General features: G+C 40.3%; 2 protein-coding genes across 6 annotated transcripts; one reads left to right on the top strand and one right to left on the bottom strand.

The window, feature by feature from the left end:
• Nucleotides 1-155: 155 nt before the first annotated feature.
• cdip1 (cell death-inducing p53 target 1) lies at nt 156-9,746 on the bottom strand. Of its 4 annotated transcripts, none has more exons than XM_030058097.1 (5): nt 9,595-9,746; nt 5,950-6,108; nt 4,000-4,152; nt 2,731-3,007; nt 156-1,674 (listed from the first exon to the last, which is right to left on the bottom strand). In XM_030058097.1, the coding sequence occupies exons 2-5, from the start codon at nt 6,023-6,025 to the stop codon at nt 1,563-1,565; spliced, it is 618 nt and encodes a 205-aa protein (XP_029913957.1). In that variant the 5' UTR covers nt 6,026-6,108; nt 9,595-9,746; the 3' UTR covers nt 156-1,562. The 4 variants fall into 4 exon arrangements, with proteins under 4 accessions (XP_029913957.1, XP_029913955.1, XP_029913956.1 ...); XM_030058095.1 differs by having other exon boundaries at nt 4,000-4,155; nt 9,595-9,745; XM_030058096.1 differs by having other exon boundaries at nt 4,000-4,155; nt 5,950-6,038; nt 9,595-9,723.
• Nucleotides 9,747-12,568: 2,822 nt separating this feature from the next.
• mgrn1b (mahogunin, ring finger 1b) lies at nt 12,569-25,746 on the top strand. 2 transcript variants are annotated; one of them, XM_030058218.1, is made up of 17 exons: nt 12,569-12,956; nt 15,642-15,760; nt 15,937-16,025; nt 16,124-16,270; nt 17,087-17,204; nt 17,416-17,482; nt 17,659-17,702; nt 17,797-17,844; nt 18,623-18,691; nt 18,829-18,988; nt 19,141-19,250; nt 19,592-19,806; nt 20,721-20,832; nt 21,343-21,388; nt 21,555-21,659; nt 22,836-22,881; nt 23,883-25,746. In XM_030058218.1, the coding sequence occupies exons 1-16, from the start codon at nt 12,869-12,871 to the stop codon at nt 22,874-22,876; spliced, it is 1,578 nt and encodes a 525-aa protein (XP_029914078.1). In that variant the 5' UTR covers nt 12,569-12,868; the 3' UTR covers nt 22,877-22,881; nt 23,883-25,746. The 2 variants fall into 2 exon arrangements, with proteins under 2 accessions (XP_029914078.1, XP_029914077.1); XM_030058217.1 differs by lacking the exon at nt 22,836-22,881.
• The last annotated feature ends 1,647 nt before the right edge of the window (nt 25,747-27,393 follow it).

Here is a 27,393-nt window from a genome sequence, read left to right as displayed (position 1 = left end):
TACATGAAGCTTATCCTTAGAAAACAGCTAGTAGTGCTTGTTTTTCTTCAGTTACAGTATCGCAGTCAAGACAGACATGTATCTGTATTTGCTTTACGTGGTATCTAACATGCATCGGAGCAATGCAAGTAATCTTAGAGATGATGTCATATTAGTTGACTGCAGGCCTATTTAAGTGTTATTATGATGGTGTCACCAATGTAGGTGATTTTTTTTTTTTTTTTTTTGCTAACACTTTCCCATTTTAAGCTACCTACCTGTTCACCCTGGTACCAAAGAATCATCAGCCAACATTTTTCATCAGTGAAAGAAAAATCTAGTTTGGACTGGTGCATCAGAGAGTGCAGACTGACGCACAGGACTCTCAGCAGACTGGACATATGGCCAGAGAGAGGACACAAGATTACTGTGATGTCACGCAGAGCGTCTCCATCATTAATAACAACACCCTCTGACAGAGCAGATTTACTGGCCGAGCTGCTTTCACTGCACTCCTTTCTGAACAAATTCATGTTGAGAGTTCTCAGTCCTGGCTGATGACTGACATGCTGAACTACAGGCTCAGTATAACCATTATTATATTCTGTTTTTACGACTAAAGTGACAAGGTAAAACCACTGGATCTTCCACTGAACTGAGAACGAGGGGGTAAGTGATGTTGCCATGAATGCATTAAAGTTTACATGGGATAATGTCAATTTAAACTCAAAAGTGCAAATAGTTGCTTTATTATCAAAATTAAGTACAGTATGATGGACAATGGGTAATGTAACAACTCATCCTTAGTTGATTGAACATCTTGTGACAAGTGGCTATGACCCAGTAGATTCATAAACATAGCGAGTAACATAACAACCTTGGTTGTTCGCAAGAAAGTAAATAAATTAGTTTATTAAGATAAAAATAAATGTTTAGTTAATTTTACTGACATTCAAGGAGGGATATATGCAGAATACAGGAAAGACTAGGTAAATTAGAACATAAATACTTATCAGAAATGGACAGAGATGTTCACATATCTCAGTATTAACATGTTTAAATAATGGATAAAATATTTAAAATAAACTGAAAAACAAAAACACTGACCCAGCTAATGTTAACTGAAGTACGCCTGCTTCTCAGCAAGATTCACAGATGATTTCAACTTAATAAAGTGACCGTTTTCACAGCTTCCCTAAATGAGACTATCTGTCTACTCTTGGATATTTTTCCCATCCCAGATGCATGATGTCCCATGCGTTTCCTTCACCAATTGGTTCTCATACAGTATCAGATATACCCGTGTGTCTGCCACTTATCCATCTTTGTGGATGATTTGGTGCCCTTGATCTCCTGTAGTCCAGTGTGAGATTTGAACTACATGTTTATACATAAATGTTAAATGCTGAAAGATATATACAATAAAGATTCAGTGAACTAATGATAAAACCGCACCTACTATTAAAGAGGGCTGCACAACACTGAGCAAAATGGGGGGGGAAAGCCTGTCATTACCAGCAGGGGGAGCTGTGGATTTAATGTGTGTGCATATACATGTCTTTGTAGCATACAGCTGTCGGTGGTTAGCATATACGCTTGTATGTGTAAATGTAGCCCTTACAGTAAGGGCAGGTGTGTGTCACATCCTTGAGGTCGTCAATCAGACAGGGAATCAAGCAGCAGCCAAGATCACACCTGTAAACAAGGAACAGACAGATGATAAAAAATATTGTAAAATTCAAAACAATTCAATTTCAACTTAGCTTGAAACACATCATGAAACATTTCATACTTCACAGAGACACCATATGAAAACAATTTCATGAAAAGTGTACAACTTTTAAAGCTTGAACTGAGAAACTTAACACTAGTCTTGGGAACCTGACTCTCATATCCCTGTGCAGCACAGCATTGGTCCCCCAGTGCTGATGTCACTACCCAGGCCTCTCCAACAGCCAAACAAACCCTGTATACAGTGACAGCGCCACCACCACTGCTAGAAGGCTGCTGCTCGTTGTTTTGAATACATGTGCACTGCATGTGCACATACACATGCTCTACAACTGCAATGTACACTTGCACCTACATACCTGTAAGTCAATGTGTACAAGAATATCTTTGTGGCCCTTACCAACCTGATCCATTTATGGAATATGTGAAAGGATGGGAGCAAGACTAGCACGGTAATATGTCAGACCTGAGCTGTGAAGGGCTGTAGTGAGCTGAGCTCAGTGAGCCCAATTGCATTTCCTCTGGAAATGGGACTAACAAGGCTCTGCTTGTTGCTATGGGGTTGCTAAGTCAGTGTTGCTATGACTCTGGTATGCCAACTGCTATGCTTACATGAGTTTATAGTAGTAGTAGGTCACCAGTAAGTTTGTTTCATTTGCCTCAGTAAAGCAGCTGAATGTATGGAAAACACTGATGATGTCATTCTGCGCTTAGTTTTGGTCCAAAGGTTCACCCGCACCTATTATCAAACTGGACCACAATATTTGACAGTCGGGACCTGGAACCACCAAGCAGGCTGGTGTAATGGACCTGTGAATGTCACAGCACCACACAGGGTGGCCTTGTAGTGGAACAACTGGGAGTAAAAGGTGTCTAAAGGTCTTCTGCTATCACACTCAAACATCATTACCAAAAACAAACAGTATGTATAAGCACACATGAATCAATGTACAATTATTTCACAATGTGGTGATGCGACATGTTACAGAGGTTCTGCCTGGCTTCTGGCCTGTAACTCACCCCACAAAAAAGCAGAAGAGGCAGAAGAGCGTGTTCATGAGGCCGACATCATGGGAGATGCGGGTGATGATGGCCTGCTGGCAGTGCGGACACACAGTCTGCACCGGTGTGGACTGGAACATCTCCCCCTGCAGGACAGTCACCGTGGTGGCTGCACCTGGGGGTGCCAAGACTGTAGCTGTGTGACCTCCCATATGGGTGAAGTGACTTGGACCAGGACCCATCTGTCCTGGCATGGGGTGAGGAAAGTGACCAGGTGGAGGAGGGTAGAAGCCACCTGCAGCAAAACAAATCATGTACTTCATTGATATACTGTATGAATGTAGGGATAGGTGTGGCTAATTGTACTGTACTGGCCAACCTTACAAAAAAATCTTATACATGAAAGAGTAGGATATTCATGGGTTGAGGTGATAGCGGCTCATAACAATGGGTGTTATGCTCAACAGATTACAACTTCACAAGTGAAGTTGTTGTAGTTTTCCCCCAATCTGCCATTTCTGTTCGATATGCATGAAAAATAAACTTCATTCAATAGTTTGGGTTGGGCTTCAGCAGTTGAATTCCTAATAGCTTTTGTGTTGGTTAATGAAAGCTTCAAATTAATGCAGCAGTGCAAACGTATCGATTTGTTATGGCAAAATTAAATAAATTGACTTTTTGCCAAAAAAAATTTCCTGGATTTTTATGCATCCAACTATAAACACTTTGGACAGAGTATTAGTATATTGTGGCACTAATGTTAGCCAAAACCATTTAATTACTCACATTATGTGACGCTTCCAAATTTGTTCATGCCTCACGGGTTGCAATGCTGCCTTTCATCAGCAGATGTCACCAACCGGACACTCTGTTTAACATTGTTTTTGTCTCCATGAAAATCGCCTATTTTGACAAATTCAAATGTTTTTAAATATGTCTTTTAGACAAGACGCTCTTTCACTATCTTGACTTTTTATCCTTTTGATTGTGTACTGGATATTGTACATTTTAGGTACATATGTCCTAATCTGATACTCCTTGGTGCATGTGATGTTCATTTGTATATTCAACCATTAGATGCTGCTGTCTTGGCCAGGTCTCTCATAAAAATGATTTTAAAAAATATCTCAACAGACTTCATGGTTTAAAAAAAGAGAAATACATAATAACAAATGACAATAATACAATGGAATTTATGACCCTAATTGTTGTTTTAGTGACTTATTACTTTATTACTTATTTTATAAATAAAATAAGCAAAATACATTTGCACGGAGGCTCTGGTACCTTGTGGTGGTGGCATGGGCATAGGCATGGGCATGGGCCCTTCACCAGGGACATGTGGGGGTAGGAAGCCTGGCTGCGTGGCCTCATAGGGGGGAGGACCATAGTCTGGAGGTAAGGGCTGTCCTTGTTGGGGAGCTGTTCTTACAGGAGCCGCTTCTGAACAACAACACACATTGAAATAAACATGTTATTGAATCCAACTCCACATGGATATGGGGTTTCACAGTAAACAAATTGATATCTTTCCACCAATTACTATGGTGTAGTTCAAATTAAAGTACAGTAAACAGCAGGCAAGTGTATCTATAATGCATGCATACACACAAGTACACACACATTCAGTTACTGCCTAATTGCATAAGTCATACAAGTCACATTTTCTAGGTAATATTTGTCAATATTAAGTTGTTGGTGCTCATGGGTGATGAACTCATGGGTGCTGAAGCTGCCAACAAGTGCAACATCAGTGTGACCAGAGCCATTCAATGTAACAGATAATAACCTACACTACTCACAAAAAGTTAGGGATATTCGGCTTTCGGGTGAAATTTCAGGATGAACCTAAAATGCATTATAACCTTTACAGGTGAACTTAATGTGACCTTCTGTAAACTTTTGAATGCACATGTCCAACTGTTCAATGTTTCAGTACTTTTTGCACAAGTTGCTGTTCTCTAACAAGGAGTTTAACGGCAAAATTCACATCAGGTGTTTGATGCTCCAGCTCATCGAGGTCGTATCATTAGGGAATGGCTGCTGGAGACTGGGGTACCTCAAATGGAGTGGCCTGCACTTTCTCAGACCTGAATCCCATAGAAAACCTATGGGATCAGCTGAGTCGCCGTGTAGAGGCTCGGAGCTCTGTACCCCAGAAGCTCAATGTCCTGAGGGCCGCCCTTCAAGAAGAGTGGGATGCCATGCCTCAGCAGACAATAAGTCGACTTGTGAACAGCATGAGACGTTGTTGTCAAGCTGTAATTGATGCTCAAGGGCACATGACAAGTTATTGACACTGACATTTTTTGTTGTGGTATATCCACCACTGTTGTTGGCTTTTGTTTCAAGAAATTGTTTGAGATGAGGAAATCACCAGTGTATGCTTCTACTTAAATGCCCTACTTTCATGATATAACTGTAGCGTGAACATTTTACTTTTTCCATAAATTTCGCCCAAAAGCCAAATATCCCTAACTTTTTGTGAGTAGTGTATATAAATGAAGCTCCACTCAGCCCCTAATACTGTATAATATTGCGTTTCCCAAAGATTAATGTGAAAGTTTATAATTCAGTTTCAATTCAATATGAGATAAAACCAAAGTGCCAGTAAGCATTTGTCTGGCTAGTGGGTGGTTATACAGTAGAGTCAAAACAATACTCTAGTCTGTACACTTGTTAACAGACACTAGGGACTATTATCAAGTCTCTTAGGCGTCACTTCACCCAAGCCTTAACACAAATGATTCAACTGTGGTGTTTAGAGGCACGTGCAAGAGTTTGATGATCTTGGATCTCAGGATTCTTTACCAACTTTGATAGACATGAAGCAAAACTGACAATTACTAAGATAAACAACAAGTCTTCTGTCCTTTGAAATATGGTTTTCAATCACAGAGAGGATGGAACAAAATGAACGCCCAAAACAATTCTTCATCTAGTGTCACGACCACATCTATTAGGTCTGAAGATGAAATGAGAAAATTATACTGCTATGAAAACATATCTGTTTTTTTTTTCTTTGTCTGGTGACATTTTTATTGATCGTGAACAGCAGGATTTCAAACAGTAATATGTATGAATTAATATGAGCTGATGAGGCCCAAAACCATTCTCACTCAGTGATCGTAAGTCACAAAGCTACCATCAGCCTACCTTGTAAATTCAAAGATAATCACAACAGTGGCTCTAAATCAAGGTATCTGAAAATCCAACATCCTGAAAAAAGTTTATTACCTGGTTGTCCATTTTTCTCCTCAATGAGTGGGGCGCTGGGCCCTCCAGGGTAAGGAGGAGGGGGGTCACTGGACATACTGGGCAGACTTCTGGACAGGGAAAGGGGGTGGAGATGGAGGTCCAATCAAAAGTCTCTTCGGACTTGAAGTCACTCGGTGACTTTGAAAGGAAAGCACATGCAGTGTGAGTCCTGTGGCTCATCACCCTCTGAATGGCAAAAACATCCAGACAGGCTCATATGGTACTTTGTGTCAGTGCTGACAGCAGTTCACACAGCCAGAATGTTTCAGAATGACTGCATAAAATGCAGTGGAGATTTAGGCAATTTTCTTAAGGGCAAAGCTCACTGATAAATAACCTACACGCTCATTATTTGTTGGTCTAGTTCACAGAGTATTATGTGGTATTATAGAGTTAACACTTGATTGCACTTCTGTTATCTTGCCTCCTACTTAATAAAAGCTACCAGTAACTGAATGGAGAGAGGAGGACAGTCCTGCTATGTAACTGCAGGAAGGAAACATGGTAATTTGAGATGTGTATTTTACTAACGCACAATGCTGATATTATGGCGTTAATATTATCTTCGGTTGTAACAATATAACATGTGATGTACCAAAAATATGCTACTCATTGCTCATAATGCTGCTTTTGGCCAGATGACACGGGGTGTTATTTAGCGTCCCAATAGAGCTACGGGCCAACACAGCAGAAATCACGCAACCACCATCTGTAATTGGACAAAGGCATATTCATCACTCACTGGACAGCTGGACTACATTCAAGTCTATTTCTGCTGAGATCGAAAGTAAATGGTTGTTAGGGAAATTAGGGAGAGAGCAAAATAGAAACTGTTGCCACCGAATCTCTCTTTTGAACAATGGTGGACTCTAACTGACACATTTTATTCTCATGAACATAAATATCGACTGAATTCACTATTGTTAGTTTTAGTCAGCAAACAAATGATCTCATTGTACTCAACAACAAAACAATGAGACAAAAATAACCTATTTAAACAATGAAGTAACTGATTTCACAAGTTGGTTTCATAACTGATGAAGTCATGAAGTCAATGTAATTGTACTTTGTCAGCAGATAGTTGGTAGTAATCAAATTAATAGGAAAGATGATAATTCATAGAAATTAATGAGCTCCCTGATCATCAGGACAGCAAAAATATGACAATGTCTCCCGTGTCAAGGCTGGGGTAAATATTTGCAATTATTCTTCTCTGAGGGTTTGACTAAAAACACCATGGGAAGGTAACACAAGCATGCCCTTCCTCAGTGTTCAGTCTCCTCTGTCCAGTCTTTCTGCAGGGGGTGTGGATTTATCTTCTTCCTTTGCTGGGACGCTAAATAATGGATGCCATGGTCGGATGCTGTGTATCACTCTGCACTGGTCTCAGTGAAAGTAAACTAATAGCCTAAATACTAGAATTTAGATTTACAAAAAAAAAAAAAAAGATTCTCCAGTCAAGTGCAGTAGTAAAGAACATGGCAAAATTGTGCACACAAGGTTTCAAAATGTTGTAATTAAATCTGAAAGCACAGATTGGGACTCTGACGTGTGTCTGACAAGGAAAAGACAGATGAACTGGATGGAAGAACAACATGACTTAGCCCACTGCTCTTACAGTCTAGCTAATCTTGAAAATGGAATGTGAAACAACAAACTACAACTGTCTGCAAAAAAAGAATCAAATTTCTCCACAAATGTTTAAATATATGGTCCACATTGTCACCAAGTTATATCGGTCACATTAATATACAATAAAAGAAAAAATCCTGTATTTTTGTATATGACAAAGATGCTCCTGGGGCTGTTCAAACCATTAAACATGCATCAACAAACTATTGTTTTTTGTGGTTTCTTCATATTATAATGTACAATATCCTAACACTCCTGCCCATCCATCATTCAAAACTTTTTAAAAAAAATTACCATCACACTTGTAGATATCAGGATGAATGCATGTTCAAAATTAAAATGACCCCTGGCATACACACTCAGTGGCCACTTTATCAGGTGCACCTGTACAATCTAATACAATCTAATACAATCCAATACAAATGCTCTCCCATAAAGTTTACTTTTATGATACCTATAATGCTCAGGTTTTCTTTTTGTCACAGTAAAAGAGGTGTTCATTCAATTCTATGTTTGGCAGGTCATGTGAGCTCATGGTTAGTCGTGCTGTTGTACTGGACTGCATTTTATTGAGAGGTGTTTCTATTATTCTGCCCCCCTCATGTAAATGAACAGGCAGGACAAAAAATACAAACACATCTCAACATAATGGACTCCAGTACAAGACCTCTGCAAACTACAACCTCAATAATAAACGCAGAATTAAATTTACGCATTCGCCACAATGTCAACAAAAACTGAACATTATAAACTTTGTTAAAAGGTAGAATTTATTTATAATATTTAGAGCTGCTACACTGAACTTCCTTAGATTGTACAGGTGGACCTAATAAAGTGGTCACCAAGTGTTAACTATTCATATTTTCAAAGGTGATTATTTGTATTGTGCAAAACAAACACCATCAAGTGAGGCTACTGAAGCTGACAGCCAAGAGTTGAACTAACTAAATCTGTATGACAATCTTTAATCATTGTCAAAACAGACGGAGCTACAATTCATGAGGAGAGCTTCCAATTAACTATTAAAGTTGGCAATAACCCATGTGAGTGAAGACTAAACCCTTTGAACTAAATGAAAGGGACTCTCCAACACCGAAATATGTTGAACTGGCGGTCCTTTAGTTTAGTTAAGAGCAAAGACACCACACGGAGAATTAAAGGATTCTTGTGGTATGATCCATTTCACTGTGGGATTCATTTCCAGTCTCCTAGTAACTAGCTAGTTTCCTTTCCCCGTCTCATCCACAGACTTGCCCTCCTTCTCCACTCCTCTAACCCTGCTCATAAACATAAAGCTGACCACAAGAGGAGATTTACACCAAACAATAATAATAACAATAATAATCACCAAAACAAGGTCGCGAATCAGTGCCACCAGCTACGATTATGATCAGTAACGCCGACGCTGTTACCTTCTAGCTACCTGGTCAATGTCTCTGCCTGGGAGATTACATCTTGCCTGAATTCTAACGTTAGTTGGCAGTCTCATGTTTTCATCTTTACCAGGATAATCCAGCTCAGCGCTACTTTCACAAGTACCCATGAACGACTTACGTAATGGTGGCTAGCGAGTTTAGCCAGCATGGATGTTGTACAGGGCGCTCGGCTGCTAACATTGAGTAACAGTTACCGTTAATCGGCAGGTTAGCTAGCGGCTGGCTAACGCTGAGTCCTATTACCCAGCTCGATTTACTTAGCTCTTGAAACATGCTGAAGGATGACAAACTGTGACGATCAGTGGGTTGCAGCTACCTGATTATCGAAATAACGTCTAGCCTGTCAGGCGATGCCGTATTTGTTTAATGTTTAGCCAAAGTGGGTTAATGTTTGCTTTGTAACGTTAGCTCGCTAGCTAGCTACCGTCGCCACTTTACAGGCTCAGAAATCCCGACTTCCGCCGTTCAGCTAAACTTGTATTGCTCTATATCGTATTGTTTCTACCAGTGAGAGTAAACGTGTAGCTAACTATGAGTGTATTTAACAGTGGATTACCTGATTTTTTATTAGAAAGGTAGCCAACTCGAGGTCGGTGCCGTACTGAAAGTTGTTAGATGTTAGCTAACAGCTAGAGCTGCCTAACAAGTCAACATCCGCTGAAAGGGGATTTTAAAGTGACGTAATACAGTAGATCACTGATTAACTACTTCTGTGGGAGCTCCAGCACTCATTTATTGTTTTCATTTTTACAACTAAAATTAAAAGAAAATGGTTATGAACAGCAGAATAAATACAATATTGATACAGCAACCATTTTATTTCCTTGAGTTCAGAATTAAATAGTAAAGATGCCAGTGTTTGCAGCTTCCAAATGTGACAAACATCATATGATTTGACAAGAGGACATGTTGCTTTTTAATTACACATGTTACTGAAATTGATATAAAATTAATCAAATAATGTATTTAATTTTAAGTTTAAAATACAACAAAATGATTTATTATGATTTCCACTACACGGACAAAAGTTTTGGGCCACCTACACATTAAACCAACAGGAGCTTTTATGACATCCCATTCTAAATCTATGGGCATTAATATGGAGTTGGTCCACACTTTGCAGCTACAACAGCTTCCATTCTTCTGGGAAGGTTTTTTTTACAGGATTTTGGAGTGTGTCTGTGGGAATTTTAGGGGGCAGTCATGCCGGAACAGATAAGGGCCTTACAACTGTTCCCACAAAGTTGGAAACAGAATGGTCCAAAATGTCTTGGTGAGCTGACGCATTAAGATTTCCCTTCAATGGAACTAAGAGGCCGAGGCCAACCCCAGAAAAACAAGCCCATAGCATTATCCCTCCACCACCAAACTTTATAGTTGGCACAATGTAGTCAGGCAGGAAATGTTCTCCTGACATTTGCCAAACCCAGACTCATCCATCAGACCGCCAGATAAAGAAGCGTGATTGGTCACTCCACAGAACACGTTTCCACAGCTCCAGAGTCCAGTGGCAGCGTGCTTTACACCAGTCCATCCGACGCTTGGCGTTGTGCTTGCTGATGTAAGGCTTGCATGCAGCTGCTCGGCCATGGAAACCCATGTCATGAAGCTCCCGGCTCACAGTTTTTGTGTTGATTTTAATGCTAGAGGAGGTTTGGAGCTCTGCAGTTATTGAGTCAGCAGAGCGTTGGCAACTTTTACACACTATTGCACCTCAGCACTAAGCGACCCCGCTCTGTAACTTTACATGGTCTGCCACCTTGTGGATGAGTTGCTGTGGTTCCTAAACGCTTCCACTTTGCAGTAATACCACTTACAGTTGATGATGGAATATCTAGGGGGGGAAGAAATTTCACAAACTGACTTGTTCAAATGGTGGCATCCTATTAATTACTATTACAGTACTACACTGGAATTCAGTGAGCTCTTTAGAACGACCCATTCTTTCCCAAATGTTTGTAAAGGCAGACTGCATGGCTAGCTGCTTGTTTTTATACACCTGTGGCAATGGGACTGAATGAAACACCTGAATTAAATGATTAAATCTTAAATGATTAAGATGTCCATATAGTGTATATTAAACCACCTCAGCTGTGGGACATCAAGCCCACTCAGAAATCCAATTTTTTTTTGAATGCATGCAGATCTTATGTGTATAATATGTTTATACTGTATGTAAAAGACCCTGTTAATGTTTGTCAGCGTATTTATTTTGTCTTCCTTGTAACCAGCGCCCCTTTTGCATTCAGTAGACTGTGGAATTGGCAGTAGTTGTGGAGTTGGCACAGAGATCCTGCACTCAACTCATATGAGAAAAGCAATTATAAATTGAATTGAACTGAAATGAATATAATAGTATGTGGCAACACTGTCATTAATAATGTATACATGTCAGTGTTTCCCCTATATTTCCCAGTTATGATTTATATTAAACCACCTCAGCTGTTGGACATCAAACTCAGAAATCAACTTTTTTGTCAGTATGCAGATAAATGCAGTCATGTCCAATGTGCAAACTATGTTTATACTGTATATTAAAGACCTCTTCAATGTTTATCTGCATATTTATTTTGTCTTCCTTGTAAACCAGCACCCTTTTTGCATTCGGTAGACCTGGAATAAGTGTTGATGGCTGACAGTGTTGGAGGTTGCACAGAAATTACACCATTTTGTTTGCTGACAAGGGCTATGGACATCCATACCTTTTTTATTTTTTTTATTTATTTTATTTTTGTTTTTATCATTATTTAGTTGTTTTTATTTCTTTTCTTTTTTTTTTAATTAGTCAGTGTTTTATTTTAATTTGTCCAGAAGATTATTAGTAAGACAGTAAACTCTTCTGTGCAGTGTAAATTGAGGTTATAGGAATAGATATTGCATATTTAAAATGTCTAATTTTAAATGTTATGCTGTGTTGCGTTTTATAAGTTTCAGTTGTTAAAAGCACAATAAAAAATATGGTTAAAAAAACAAAGAGACAATTATGAACTCAACTGAATATGCATACTGTTACACTCTCATTAATAATGTATATGTGTATTAGTGTATTAATGCGCCTGCATAGTCACTTCTTGACAGCTACCTGCAGCCACTCCACTGAAAATGCACTGAAGAGCGGCTGCTGTTGAAGAGTGCGGTCTCTGCGTCCAAATGAGCTTTACTGCTTTGCAACTTTGCCAGAAAGTCTTTCTGGGGTAATATAATATGTTCAGGTCATAGACTGTATGTTTATACAATCTATGTTCAAATACACGTCTCTTGCCTAATCCAGAGTGCATTTTATTTATCTCTACCATCTCTACTTTATCTCCCGTTGTCTTTTTGTGACCCGGAGTCAAGTAACTTGAACAGAAACAGAAAATAAACCTAAACATAATGCTTATGTGATTGTTCTGTACGTTTCAGTTAAAGGGAACATTGGTGATGGTGGTGATGGAGGGTGGGTTCGTTTACGTGTCGGAGTCTGTCTCCTTCCCGTCGGGCGGTTCGCCGTTAGAGAACGAACGCCCTCTGGTCGTGCCACAGCCAATCAGGCGGAGCCCTCAGTACGTTAGCACAACCTTGGCAAAACAACAGCCCCGTCTCCCTATTTCCTGATAGCACTAGCTAGCAAACTAGCTAATAATAAAGTGAAGGTGTAAAATGTTTAACTAACAGAAACCGTTGTGTACTGTACCGTCGATATTGTCTTTATTTTGGCGTGTGCGTACGCTGAAGGCGGCGCTAACCCGGAGCCGCACCGCTATCGAGCTGACGCTGTACTGCCGTTAGCCGCAGCGCTGCTAGGTGTTTGTAACGTTAGCTAACATCGGCGATCTTGGCAGAGGAAGATGGGGTCCATCCTGAGTCGGAGAATCGCTGGTGTGGAGGATATCGACATCCAGGCCAACTCGGCCTACCGCTTTCCACCTAAATCTGGTAAGGGATCAGCTGTGAGTTATATCTCGGTACAAACAGTAGCTGACACGGCTAAATGCAGGCTAGCTAGGTCAGTTAAACAGAGACACACACGTACACTGACACCGAGAACACGTTAATTACCAATCGACGGTGTAAACAAAAGTCAGGTTTTGTGTTCTTTAACTGTTCAGCGACTGAAATAACACATGGGCTAGATATTGTGAATCATTAACGCGGCCATTGACATTGTGAAGACCACCCAGCTATTTCTATCGACAGCTTTGGACCTTCGCAGTTGGTGTCATAAGCTCAATACACATGAATATCAGAACATCTTGTGATGCTTTCAATAAATATCAAATAAGAATCAGTTTTATACAAACTAAAGCCGGATTTGCAGCTTGGTATAAAAATTCAAGGCATTTTGACGTATTACAAGTGTCGGATTCACACATATAAGATACTAAATGTCACCAAAGGGCTGAAAGATGCCCCTGTCCAGAGAAGCATAACATGGCACATATGTCAATAAATTCTTTTCATTTATAAAGGGAAAAAAGTAGACTGACCAGCTTTTTTGAATGTCCAACGTATTTAAAATAATCAAGTCTGTGGCTGTGTTTTCCATCACGCTGTCATTTTGGGGATAGAAATGCAAGATGACTAAGATCACAGCTTCTAAAAATCACCTGATGTTTTATTGTCAACTTCCCTTCTATGTAATGATTTATGTTCCACTGTAGGTTGTGTATGACTGATTAAAACAACACACTTAAACAAAGATGTGATATTAAACACTGCACTAAAAGTAAGGAAATTCGTGTTTGGTAGATCATTTCTTTGTTGTAACCATGCTTCTTGGCAATAAATCTTATACTGTTGGAAAGCCTGTTTATTTCCCTTTTAAATAGTGCCACATTTGTAAGGAGGATGCATTTGTGGGATGAGCAGCAGAGCTGAGTATGTGGGTTGCGCCCATGAAAACTTTGCCAAATCTTCTGTGCCAATGCCTAACAGCTTATTTTGCCGTTGCTATTGACTCTTGTTTTGAGCTTTTAGTACCCCCAGGTGCTGCCAATCAGGTGCCTGATTGGCACCTCCACAGTCTGCAACTGAACTCTATCCCCCAAGATGACAAAGCTCGCCCCCACAGAGCGGGGGACTATCTAATTCTGGAGACTGTCTCCAGAATTTGGGAGTGGAGAGGATGGAATGGCGTGCCAGCAGTCCTAACGTCAACCGCATTGAACACTTGTGGGGGTCAGCTTTGGCATACTGTTCGTGCCAGAGTGACCAACACAACCATGTTGGCTGACTTGTGACAAATGCTGGTTGAAGAATGGGATGCCATCCCACAGCAGTGTGTGACCAGGCTGGTGACCAGCATGAGGAGGAGGTGCCAGGCTGTCGTGGCTGTGTATGGTTCTTCCACACACCACTGAGGCTCCTGTTTGTTAAATGAATAAATTGTTAAATTGCCAATATGTCATGTTTCTTCAAACTTCAATCATCCAGTCCACCAAACACCAAACAAGAGTCAATGGCAGAATAAGCTGTTTGGCATTGGCAGAGAAGATTTGGCAAATTTTTAATGGGCGCAACCCAAATACTCAGCCCTGCTGCTCATCCCACAAATGCATGTTCCTTACGAATGTAAAATAAACAGGCTTTCCAACGGTATAAGATTTATTGCCAAGAAGCATTGTTACAACAAAGAAATAATCTACCAAACCCAAATTTCCTTACTTTTTGTGCGATGTTTATAAATTAATCTTAGTAATCTGTCATGTAGCATTGCTATGGTTGGGCAGGGCTATATGGATAAAATGAAACGAAACAATATCTTTGACTATATAACACAGTATACACATTGTGACAGTATTGTTTGGGTGATTATTTTTGCTTTTGAAAGATATGCATACAATTGTTACTAATGTGGATATGATGACCAAGCAGGTAGGGGCAAATAACAGAACAGCTACAGCAGTCCAGTAAGCTCAGAAAATTGCATCTCTTTACTGTAATACAGCCTTTAAAACCAGGAAAACACTTAATGCCATGACACAGTGTTACAGTATCAAAAACCCCAGATGATATGTAGTCTTATATCATGATATGGAAAAAATGTAGATATATGGCACAGTAACGGTCTATGTTGATGGTGTGCAATAGAAACATGATGTTATGTGACTGCCTGATGCTCCTCAATCCTTTATGTTTATCCCATTTTGTTTAAGTCCATTTTGTGTCTGAATAAGATGGAGTTAACAGTAGGCTATGTTCCAGACCTGCATTATAGACCCACATAAAATGCATAAAGACTGAGAAGAGTTTAAAATCTAATATTGCAAGCGTTTTCATGTTTTTGAGGGGTATATCTTCAAAAGGCCTTCGTGGCCTAAAATAATTATTGGATACCCACACTACAGATGCTTGTGGCATATCCATTCTTCTTCAGTTCTTCTGTCTGTGGTGCTCTTAACCTAAAGCTGACAATATTATAGCATAATCATTTTGCTCATTCAAACAAAAGAAGACGGAGAACCAAAACCTCCAAGTAGCCAAAGACCTTTTAATGGCTGGATGTAATTTCAGTCATTTTTTCACACAGTGTAAGATATCTTTACAGAATGAGCACTGCCAGTTTATTTTGGTTCCATGCCGTCCTCAATGTCTTTTTCCTTCTCGCTGTCTTGTCCACAGGAAATTATTTTGCAAGCCACTTTTTCATGGGAGGAGAGAAATTTGACACACCACATCCAGAAGGATATCTTTTTGGGGAAAACATGGACCTCAATTTTCTTGGAAATAGGCCTGTGCAGGTGAAGAAATCAGCTGATTTTGCTAGTCTATATTTTCCTTCCTATTTTCCTTAAGGATAATTTATTTTGCAATTTGACTGTCTGTCTTTTTCAGCAATTTGATTTAATGCAGCAATAGAAATAATTTAAAATCAAATAAAATTGCTAATACTGTGTTTTTTGTCCTTATTTTTTAGTTTCCATATGTGACTCCTGCACCCCATGAGCCTGTGAAAACCCTCCGGAGTCTGGTCAACATTAGGAAGGACTCTCTGCGGTTGGTCAGGTAAGGTTAAGATTTTAAATTATGATGACAAAATTGAAGTAGAACAAATATATCTTCATTTGCGGTGACCTTATGACTGTGAAACCTTTGTTCACCAGGTACAAAGATGACTCTGACTCACCAGTGGAGGAAGGTGGGAAACCCAAGGTCCTGTACGGTGTGGAGTTCACCTTTGATGCTGACGCCCGGGTGGCCATCACCCTTTATTGCCAAGCTTTTGAGGAATTCTCCAATGGGATGGCAGTGTAAGAATGTCATCACAAAGCTCTTTATTTGTGGGACTGAATCAGATGACACCTTCCGTATTTATGATCATAATCAATGAATATCCATTTAAAAATGAAACTGACCTTATAATCCTGTTCAGTCTTTTTTTTATATATATATTTACTAAATTCAGTTTGTTGTTGAAGTGAATAATTTCAATCCATTCCATAATCTGAATGAAATGAACAAGGTGTATAAATCTCCTATCTGTCTCATAAGAGGATCAAATGTAACGATTTTAGCCTCAGACTAAGACGTCAATCTCAGTCACACAACAGTGCCATTTTAATGGAAATTGCTGTGCCAAAGTTATGCACGCTGTGTTTTAACAGTATTGAGATCCTAAGCCTCAAGACAAGAAGGGAACTGGTGGGTCCTTAGCAACCACCAGTCACCATGGATACTCTGGATAAGGCTGAGCCTGAAGATGAAAATAATAGTTCATGCTGAAGTTATCATGTCGTGATGAGTATTGAATCATGAAATTTCCATCACATAATAAATGAACAGGAGAGCCGTGTATCAAATAATATAATAATAGACTTCATATAGAGACCAGTCTGCATCCTTTAATTAGGTTTTTCCTGTTTTGAGGATACAGTAATGAATAGATCAGGTACACAAAGCAACATTTTTACAGCATGAAGCTTTTCCACACTGAGAAATACCCTTATGTCACCTTTTGCTCTTGCCCTGAGTTGCTCTGTGGGATAGACTGGAATGATAAAGGTGTGTCAGTCCAAGAATCCTTGGTCTTTCTGCTCCTTGACTGTCTTCTCCTCTGACTTTTGCAGGTACAACCCTAAAGATCCTGCAATGGTCTCTGAAACTGTACACTATAAGCGAGGGGTGAGCCAACAGTTCTCTATGCCATCATTCAAGATTGATTTCAGCGAGTGGAAAGAGGAAGATGTAAGTGTCTGCAGCAGTGAGTGGGTGTGTCACCAGCTCACACACATCACAGAAATAAATAGTCTGTCTGTGTCCTCCACACACCAAATATCAACAAAGCATTTCAAAGATACTACTCACATACGCTACAGATACACTAAAGAAACAGGCTTGTCCTTTATAACTGTACCTTATAGATTGTTAAAAAAAATCTGTATTTTTTCCCATAAAGCTGAACTTTGACCTCGACCGAGGTGTTTTTCCCATGGTTATCCAGGCTGTGGTTGATGAAGGTGATGGTAAGTTACTGATATAATGGCTTAGCTGCTATATGGCATGGCACTAATACTGCCAGTATTGGTAGTTCAATTACTGTCTTTAAGATATTCTCAGTGATGGTGCTGAGACATTTTGGGTTATATACATCAACCATTGAGGATCTGTATGTATTAATTTAACTCTGTTCTTTTTCAAGATTGTCTTGGACATGCTCATGTGCTTTTGGCAGCCTTTGAGAGAGTGAGTACACCTCTGTATGTATCTGTTTCAGTTATATTGTGTGTGTACAATCATTTTTGTATATGAGCTAAAATATATATTTTTAATTTTCCAGCATGTTGATGGCAGTTTCTCCGTCAAGCCCCTGAAGCAGAAGCAAATCGTATGTTTCTAAGCATTTTTATTCTGATATTGCTTTAAATGTTTTATTATATAGCAAATTCTAAATGTCAAAAGTGGAATGTATTTCATTACAGCTGCAGTTTAGAAGTCTGCACCGGTCTGGTGTTAATCTTGCATTTGTTAAAACCCATTAAAGTCAGCTAATCGCACCCTGGTTTTGACTTTATGAAAGTAAACTGATAAATAATCAAAAGAAATTTGAGGTTTTGCTATATTACTGTGTTGCAAAAGATCATGAGTCCATTTAATATCATTGAGGCCCTGACTTTCTCGAGTGGACATTTTGGAAATATTGCAGACAAGGACAGCAGTATACAAATTAAATTAAATTATAGGTATTTCAGTATCAGTGTATTGTGTCCCTTTTACCCCTCTGCAGCTACTGAAAAAGCCCTACACCACTAAAATCTATGTCAAGACCCATGAGAGTCTTGCAAAAAAACGGACCTCTAAAATAGACATTGCATGTAAACTTGGATTACAGTGAGCCAGAAGTATTTGCACAGCAGCTCTTTTTGATGTTTTGGCTATGTTCTTTATCTCTTTCAGTGGGAAATAATACTGTGACTGTTAAAGTTAATGTTGACACAGTTGGATTTTGTTCAAGATTTAAGTCCTTATCATTTGAGCGGCTGAAAATGTATCTCTCTTTATAGATGTTCTGTCTCCGCGGCTGTGTGCACTTAAAACATTGTTTAAGCTTTGTGGAAATACAACTTGCCTTTCACACTTAAATTTCTATTTCTGGATTTCTGTAGGTGGATCGTGTGAGCTACTTGTTGCAGGAGATCTATGGGATTGAGAACAAAAACAACCAAGAAACCAAGGTTTGCAGTGGGGAAAAAAGTACCCCATGCTGTATTATGTTATGCCTTTATAATGTAAAAATCCAGCCATACTCCATCCTGTGATATATAATATATATTTATGATATGTGATATATTTATTTTCTTCGTCCCCTCAGCCATCAGATGATGAGAACAGCGATAACAGTAATGAGTGCGTTGTCTGTCTGTCTGACCTGCGTGACACACTCATTCTGCCCTGCCGACATCTGTGCCTCTGCAACTCGTGTGCAGACACTTTGCGTTACCAGGCCAACAACTGCCCAATCTGCAGACTGCGTAAGAAGCATGACACCATTTCAATAAAGTATTCTTTTTTGGACCATTTTAGTAAGGCTGCTCAATAAGTCAAGTCAAACTGAAACATAATGAAATGCTCATATTTTGTTTTTGTTTTGGTGTATAACGTGACCTGGTCTCCCCCTGCCCAGCCTTCAGAGCCTTGCTGCAGATCAGAGCTGTGAGGAAAAAACCTGGAGCTCTTTCCCCTGTGTCCTTCAGCCCCGTTCTGGCTCAGACTATGGACCACGACGAGCACTCAGTAAGTTGCCTCTTCTGTAGCAAATGTCATGTAGATTGCATTTTAGAAGGTTATCAGGTGCACGGTTAAAATCTGCTGAGGTACTTGTGCCTACTGTTTCACACAGAGGTGAAATATAATGTAAGATGAGCCTTAAGGACCATCATGAAGAAATTGATATGTACTGTGTAAATATATATGTGGGGTCAGACATAATGGGTTCAGATCTGCCCTCTAAGCTGCCAGCTGCTCACCACTGATTGAAATTGCTGGAGTTTTGCTACAGTGCTTAGAAACTGAATATATGTACGTCCCTTTGTCGGTGCTGACCGGTGCCACTCGTGTTTATGGTCTCTTTACAGAGCTCGGACGCAGTTCCTCCAGGTTTTGAACCAATCTCGCTGTTAGAAGCACTCAACGGCCTGCGGTCAGTGTCTCCTGCCATCCCATCTGCACCCCACTATGATGAAATCAACTTTTCAGGGGGCCTGGGAGGGGAAAGCAGACAACTGGGCTCCCCAGAACATTTAAGTGATGGTGGCCTGCAGAAAGGCAAAGTCAGCAAGTCTCCTGACAGGTAACCTCACAATAAAAGCCTATTAATGCTCTTCTCAGTCACTTTCAAATTGAGCACAGTTAGCTAAATAGTTGTGGTTGTGAACCCACCGTATCACTGTAAGGTCTCAGGTTTAATTCACCTTGACTTTGCGGAAGTATCTTTTAGTGGTAGACTGAATCCCAAAAAGCTCTTTGAGTGCAGCTGTGTGGTTGACCTTTGGAGCAGAATGAGCAAAAATAGAAGAGGAAGTTGACTTGCTTCTGGGTTGGTTTATGAAGCTGCCTTTGTTGTATAATTGACTTGAACTCCTAACCACAAATGTCTATCCCTGCGAGAGACATGGTAGTTGTTGTTACCACAATTTTTTTTATGTCATGTCTGTAAATCTTAGAAACTTATTTTGCTTGTTTTCAGCTATGTGAAAATATGGCTGGTAGAGCTGACACTCTACCATTCTTTAAACAGCAATAGTTTTGGTTCTCTCTTTGTTTGACCCTTCATTATTTGTAAAGATTTGTGTTTCTCAATGACACTTAAGCAGAATGGATACTTGCTGTGATGGGTGCTTGAAGCCGGGCCCTCTGGTCGAGTGACAGTCTCACTACACTGACCTGCTGCCCAAATGATCTGAATGGTGTTTCTGTTACTATAGAGTGTGGTTTCCACCCTCCGCTGGCCTAGAGCCAGAACAGAGAAAAGCTTCTTTTTTAAGCTACTCTAAAGGCTGTAGCATTTAGAGGTCATTAACTTCTCCATTCAGCACAATACACAGATTAAGTTGAACCATCCTTGGCAGTCCATCTTCCATGGCATCTGACTTTGCTCTGGGAAAGGCTCGGTCACAGTGAAAATCTGCTGATGTAGGTGTCAGTAGTGAATTAGGTCATGTGTAACATAAATATTTCTTCCTGCTTTGCTTCCTCCCCATGCAGCACCCTGAGGTCTCCATCCTCTCCCATCCAGGAAGAGGATGAGGAGAAGCTTTCTGAGATGTCCGACGCTCAGCCGCACACACTGCTGTCCAGCAGTCCTGCCCCCACAGAGGTAAACCCACTCCCCCATCACCTGACTTCCAATCTGCCCTCATCTGCAGAACACAGTGAAAGTTAAAGCGATGGCAAACCCAGATAAAAATGTGAAGTTACTTATTTAGCATGACTCTTGAGTACTAACTTCATCAGCCCTCAAGTTCTTGAAATTCAATAATAAAACCAAGTTTTAGGTGTTCCATTTTCTACAGTAATACATTCCAGCAGGGCTGCGTGGGTTATTCGCTTGTATAGTACTGGCACTGTTGCGACTCTGGTAAGATCAACCAACTGTCCAGCCAAGCAGAAAATATCCTGCTTGTTGGTACTGAAATAGCTATGTGTTTTACTTTCACCACAACACAAAAATGTAGATAGATTAACTGATAGGCCTCTCTACATAGGAAGCAGCTGAGATTCTCACCGTTTTATGATGTTTTTTTTTTTTTACACCCAAAGATGACAGTAAAAAAACAATTTAATGAAAAATTTGGCCCCTTTAATAATTCCTTGTTCTTTCCCAAAGGCCACAGGAACAGAGGATGTTGCAGAGTCCCTGTCTCCAGATGACGGTGAGTTCTCTCATTTGGGATTGTGTGAATGCACAGCAAATAATGGCTGTAAGCAGGGCTGGTAAAGATCTGTTTCACTCAGGACGATTCATAGTAGTTGATTTTACCCAGCACTGATAGTTCGACTCTGTGATATTTGCTCTCCTTCCTCCCCTGGGTGATCCAGAGGACCGGCTGCATTCTGGAGGGGAGATCCTTCAGGACTGCAGCAGTGAACACAGCAGCTTGACCAAAACAGAGAGCGACCCACCGGGTGACTTGTCTCTGCCAGGTGAGAGAGTTTCTGCCAGGAGCAAAAAATAAACGGCACACAAACAAGAAGAGATTAAAGGGCCTCTGAAGCAAACATAGAAGAGAATAGAAAGGAGTGTGGTTGGTGTGCCACAAATTGACATAAATCATAGGTTGTAGCAGTTTCAAACATTTTGGAGGGGTCAAATGACCTGTTGGTGCTGAAAAAAACATGTTCTATCACACAGTCACTTAGGGTGTTTTCACACATATTTGGGTTGGCCCAGTCACACATTTGGCTCGACCCAATATACAATGTATCAATTTTCAACTGGAGCGGCTCAGTTTCACATATGCTTTTTTAGCGCCATACCAAGTCCACCGTTCTACAGAATGGAGCGTCATGCATCCATGGCAACCAGACGGAAATGACGTGTGTAGTACCATTCCATCTGCAAAAGAAGGTTGAAATGAAGCCTCAAGATGTAAACAGAACACACGAGAACGATGGAGACTCAACAGCAACGCTGTCTGATATACCTAACGTTACTGCTTTTGGCAATCTATGTAGTTTGTCTCGTTCAGTGTCGGGAAGTTATAATGTTCGAATTTGAAAACGAGGCACAGCTGCGTGTGGAGAACAATGTTTTCTTGCACTGGAGATGGCGAATGTGAATTGCCAGACAAACCAGAACAAGGCGCAGATTGATTCTGTTAAACCAGGCCCCCCTCACCATACGCAGATATCGGCGATGTGGAGTACACTAGGCTTGGGCTGACCCCGGGTTCACTGCGCGTTCACACCACTCTCGGTATGGCTGTTTAAGTCGACCTCGGGTGCGGCTAGTTGTGTTGACACTACCCGCACCACACCAGTTAGGCCGGCCTAGAGAGTTAGGTCGACCTAAACACCCTATGTGTGAAAACATCTTTAGTCATGCTGTCACTGGAGGTCCTAAAACGTCTGAGCAGTGTCAGGAACAGCAAAGTACAAAGTCGCTGTGTTAAGTATCTTCAGTCTCGGATTATTTTTGATTCTTAGGCCACGTTTGATATCTCCATTCTGGTACTATAGCATAATTCCTCTTTTCTTGTACTCTGACAGGCTGTGACTCCCTGTGCTTTGCATCTAACCTGTGTGCTCCTGTGTGTTTCCTAACACTCTTCCTCTATTCCCTGTCATCCCGGCCCCCTCATATCGCCCCACTGCGGGCAGCTCTAGGTCCTGACTCCTGCTCTATTGGTATGGAGGAATAACTGTGGTATGTAGGCTTTCCTGTCTGTCCTGCTTCTCCATATGCTCTACAGCTGTTACTGAATCCTTTTCTCCATCCATATCACTTCGCAAGTATAGACTGGTGACAAATTAAAGGGAAAAAGCAACATAAACTGTCTTAGTAGGGCCACCACAAATATATTGGCATAGATAAGTCTCTGGAGCTTTACTGGAGGGATGGAGCACCATTCTTCCAAGTCCATGTGTGGTGAACACTGAGAGAACGGTACAGGCCTGAATGCTGGACCCCTGCAGTGAAGGGGTCCACTGGCTCAGCTATGCTGTGGGGGGGCGTATTTTCCTGGCACGGTTTGGGTTTACTTGTTCCCTTAGAGGAAAGGCTCACTGCAAATCAATACAAAGTTATGATATGATTGATCACCTTTATCCTATCATTTCTATCCTGATGGGAGAGGTCTCTTCCAGGATAACATTGCCCCCCTTCCACAAGGCAGGAGGGCTCACTGAATGGTTTGATGATCATGAAAATTATGCAAATCATGTGCTATGACCTTCACAGTTACCAGATTTCAACCCACCTAAAATAGGTGGGTTGAAACACCTATGGGAGATTGTGGCCTGACATGTAAGACAGTGCTCTCCGCCATCATCAAAACGCCAAATGAGCAAATATCTTTTGGAAGAATGGAGCTCCATCCCTCCAGTAGAGTCCAGAGACTCTAGAGTAGAATCTAAGCCATGGAGCACTGAAGCATTTCTGGCAGCTTGTGGCTCAGCACCTTACAAAGATACTGTATCATGATTTTTCCTTTTAATTTGCAACTATCTATATATCCCTTACTCTCCTGTCGGATAAATCATAAGTTTAAAAAAATGTGGAGTTTATTGATCATGAAAAGTGGCACTGAATCTGTGATGAGCTTGCCACTGCCTGATTTTCATACTGACTTGCCACATCCGACCAAGAAATGTTTCATATGGGTGTCTGTATTCTCATTTTGAGATCTGTTGCCTCTTCATCCCCAGGGTCATCAGAGTCAACAGAAAGCCTGAAGAGTCAGAGCACCAACTGCTCCAGCCAGCCTCTCCTCTGTCCCCCGAGCAGCCTTCACATGGAAGATGAGCACCTCAGCCCTTGACTCCAGTTCAGCCTCCTGTCCCATCCCATCCACCCTCACAGATTTAAGCTCCACCATATCCCAGTCCCTCTACTCCGGTTACCCTCCAATTCAGTCCTCTGCTTTTGTCATCGGCACCAGTGATGCTGCAGAAAGGAAATTCACAAGGACAAGGGAGGACTCTGTATTTATTCCACCGAAGTCTCTGACATGTGAAAGAAATTCGATGACTCCTGCATAGACACTGTTTTTACCTTATTCTATGCCTGATGTGTAAAAAATGAAACCGTTATTCCTGGTCTAGCAAGCATTTCATTGACTGTCAGATGGTGTGCAGTTGTGTGTCTTGGCTGGAGTTTGTGGTCTAGTAATGTGGATTCCAGACATGTGTCACTACCTGCTACGGTGGTGCTTTCAAGCACACTTACTTTAACTTAACTATTGCTTGACACTAAATTTAGAAGAATTTATAAATACCATTTGTGTTTCAATATTGTATTCACCTATGTAATACATTAATAACTGTAGAGCTTTTTTTTTTCAGTCAGCTTGATTTGAACTATAAATGGGAATTTGAAAGCATACTAGTTATGTACTATGTCCATTTCAACTGATTTCACACTGCTGAAATCTTTTATAATCCATTCCCTATTTTGAGAGTTTATGAAACTGTTAGTTTAAGTTGTCTGAAGTCTTACACACCCACAGTACATGTAATTTTTTATTATTATTGTTATTATTTTGAACAATGTGATATCTATGTATCATAACTGTACTAGAATCCAGTGTTGCTACTTGCAAAATTGTATACTTGCATATTATATAGAAGAAAAAAAATCCCGGTATTGAAGTAATGGAAATAGATTCAACTACACGCACATTATGTGAGACCTTGATAATCGATATAAGAGCTACAGTTTCTCATCCTAACAGCTGAACTCAAAGATGGCTAAAGCCTGCAACAAGCACATACGCTACAGCTACATGTATGCTGACTCAGTATGGCACAATAAGTGTGCTTGTAGTAGATGTGGCAAGTCTCTGTACAGTCTTGTGGCAATGCCAGCGTCTGCTTATGTGTTGTAGCTGCAAGGTGGGGTCAAGCCTTCGTCTGGCTGTGATGCCTTACTTACCTTGGTCCTGTATGTGTAGCGCCATGCATATAGATCTATGTGCCTTGAATTGCTATGGCTGCTTGTTGCATTGGGCATTAGTGTTCTTATAAACGCTCGAGTACACACCATTTTCAGCCTGTAGACAGAGTTTTTGATGCTGTGGTACAGAGCCCTCTTTTCTATTGCAAACTCCATGCTACTGCAAAATATATCTTGTTATTCTTATTATTATTGAGTAATGTGTTCATTTACTATTTTATGTCCACGTATCAATTATGCATTTAATCTCAGAAGTACTTAGGTTAAAGTGGATTCTCTTAATGTATGTTTGATTGGAAAGAACACATATCCAATGCAATAAATGCAAACATTGCATTTTAATCATTGGGCTAGCTTTTGCATGTGACTTTGTACAGAGGCTTAAACCTCTCAATGTTTTAAAGTTAATGTGGTTATGTTGTCTTTCTCCCCCTTCCTCTTATGTGCCATTTCAACTTGACACTGTGCCTTCCTGTTCCTGTTCTGACCACTATTGACCTGGTATCCAGGATAACACCACAGTAGGTGGTTTGTGGCTCTGTAAAATCGATACCCGTCTTTCCTTGTGTGCATAGCAGCATGTGTATAACAATAAAGAATAAAGGTTCAGTACTTTGATTATCGCTTGTTTTTGTGGCATTACCCAAGGGCCATTTTTCTGAGGCAGTTTCCAGAGTTACTCACTTTTTCAAATCCATTACTCGTGCATTTGCTGACTGTAGAAATCAATGCAATCATCACCTTCTGTTGCCTTTAAATGGATCTGCTGTGTTTTAATGTTAAAAGGCTGGTGGTTCTGAAATTGAGGGGGGAAAAATCACTCAAATTGGCAGTCAGGCAATACACCATTAAAATATGTGGTGCTGTTTTATGTGCAGTGAAGTGAACAGGAGCAAAAAGTCAGATGTTATTGAAGGTAGCAACATCTTCCCAGAAAACAAAGTAAGAAACCTGAAAATTGTTGATATTCCAGCAGCTATTCTTTAGTGGACACATCCACATTCTGTTAGACCTCCCTAACACAAGGATGGGGCTGAGAGGGTAAAAGATTTGTAAAAGAAAATATTATTTGTTAAGTCTCAAAGTTTAATGACTTTTACAGATCAAGGTTTACATTGAATGGTGCCGAGTTCAGCACTCAGCTTCTACATTTAAACAAGAAACAGGAAAATAGCCCAGAGGACCAGAGTAATGTAACTGACTCTGTGACTGACCTGGACACTGAAAGCTTTGTCAATGTTTAGCATTTTCAAGACTTTTCCAGACTCAGAATCAGTTCAGCCAGGCTGCGGGGGCAACCTCTCACCTGCTGCACAAACAGACCAACAGCAACAGAAATACAGTCGGCCCTCTGCAGCTGGGCCACAGAGAGATTTTTTTGTGTGTTTGTGTTTGTTTTACTGCAGAAATCCTGTCTGCAGACTGACAACTGAATAGGGCCCGGTTTCCCAAGACAATCTTAGGTCCACAGTCACCTTAGTTTGTGGATTAAAAAGTAACACTAGTCTAAGAAAAAATATAGAAAACCTACATATTCATATTGTTGTCTTTCCAATACAAAATAACTGCCCGATACTTGTGCAATACACAAACATGTTTTTGTTTTATGTTGTATGTTAATATTTTGTATATCCATGATGGTACCTTGCCTTTGTTAACACCCTGTGCTCTTAAACAATAACTTACACCTCATGTCGTCATACATGCCTGATATACCATGGCGCTTGCTTACCCTGTGATGTCTTCACTGGAACAACCCTTTCCTCCTGGGCCCAAAAATGCTTACTTCCACCACAAAATTTATGTGCTTTTTTGATCAGTGAAATTAATTAAGTGAGGTAATATTTGTTAAAGAGGAATTTTCAGCAAAGAATTTTGACTTGGTCCTTATCTTAGGTTGTTGAGAATGTTTTGAAAAATGTATGTAAATAAACTTGAAAACATCATTTATATTATATGCAGAATTCATGATTTATTGTTTGCATACACAATACCAGTGGCAAATAAATCCAAAACACCTGCTCTGAAACTCTCTGTGTTTTTGAAACTACCATCCTTCCCAAAAAAAAGTAAAACTAGAACAGAAGCCATAGCAAAACCACAAGCCAACACTGTAACAAACAAAACAAAATGAGCTAAAACTATTAAAACAAAGCCACACTGTGAACTAGAACAGCACAGGAACTGACATAAAAAAAAATCAAACTGTACTAAAATAATGACTAATGAAAAACCACAGATGACAGTAACCCTGTGACCCTGATT

Source organism: Myripristis murdjan, chromosome 8, assembly GCF_902150065.1.
Source record: "Myripristis murdjan chromosome 8, fMyrMur1.1, whole genome shotgun sequence".
NCBI classification, from domain to species: Eukaryota; Metazoa; Chordata; class Actinopteri; order Holocentriformes; family Holocentridae; genus Myripristis; species Myripristis murdjan.
Note: the sequence above shows the minus strand (reverse complement) of the source record. Positions and strands in the feature narration are given on the sequence as shown.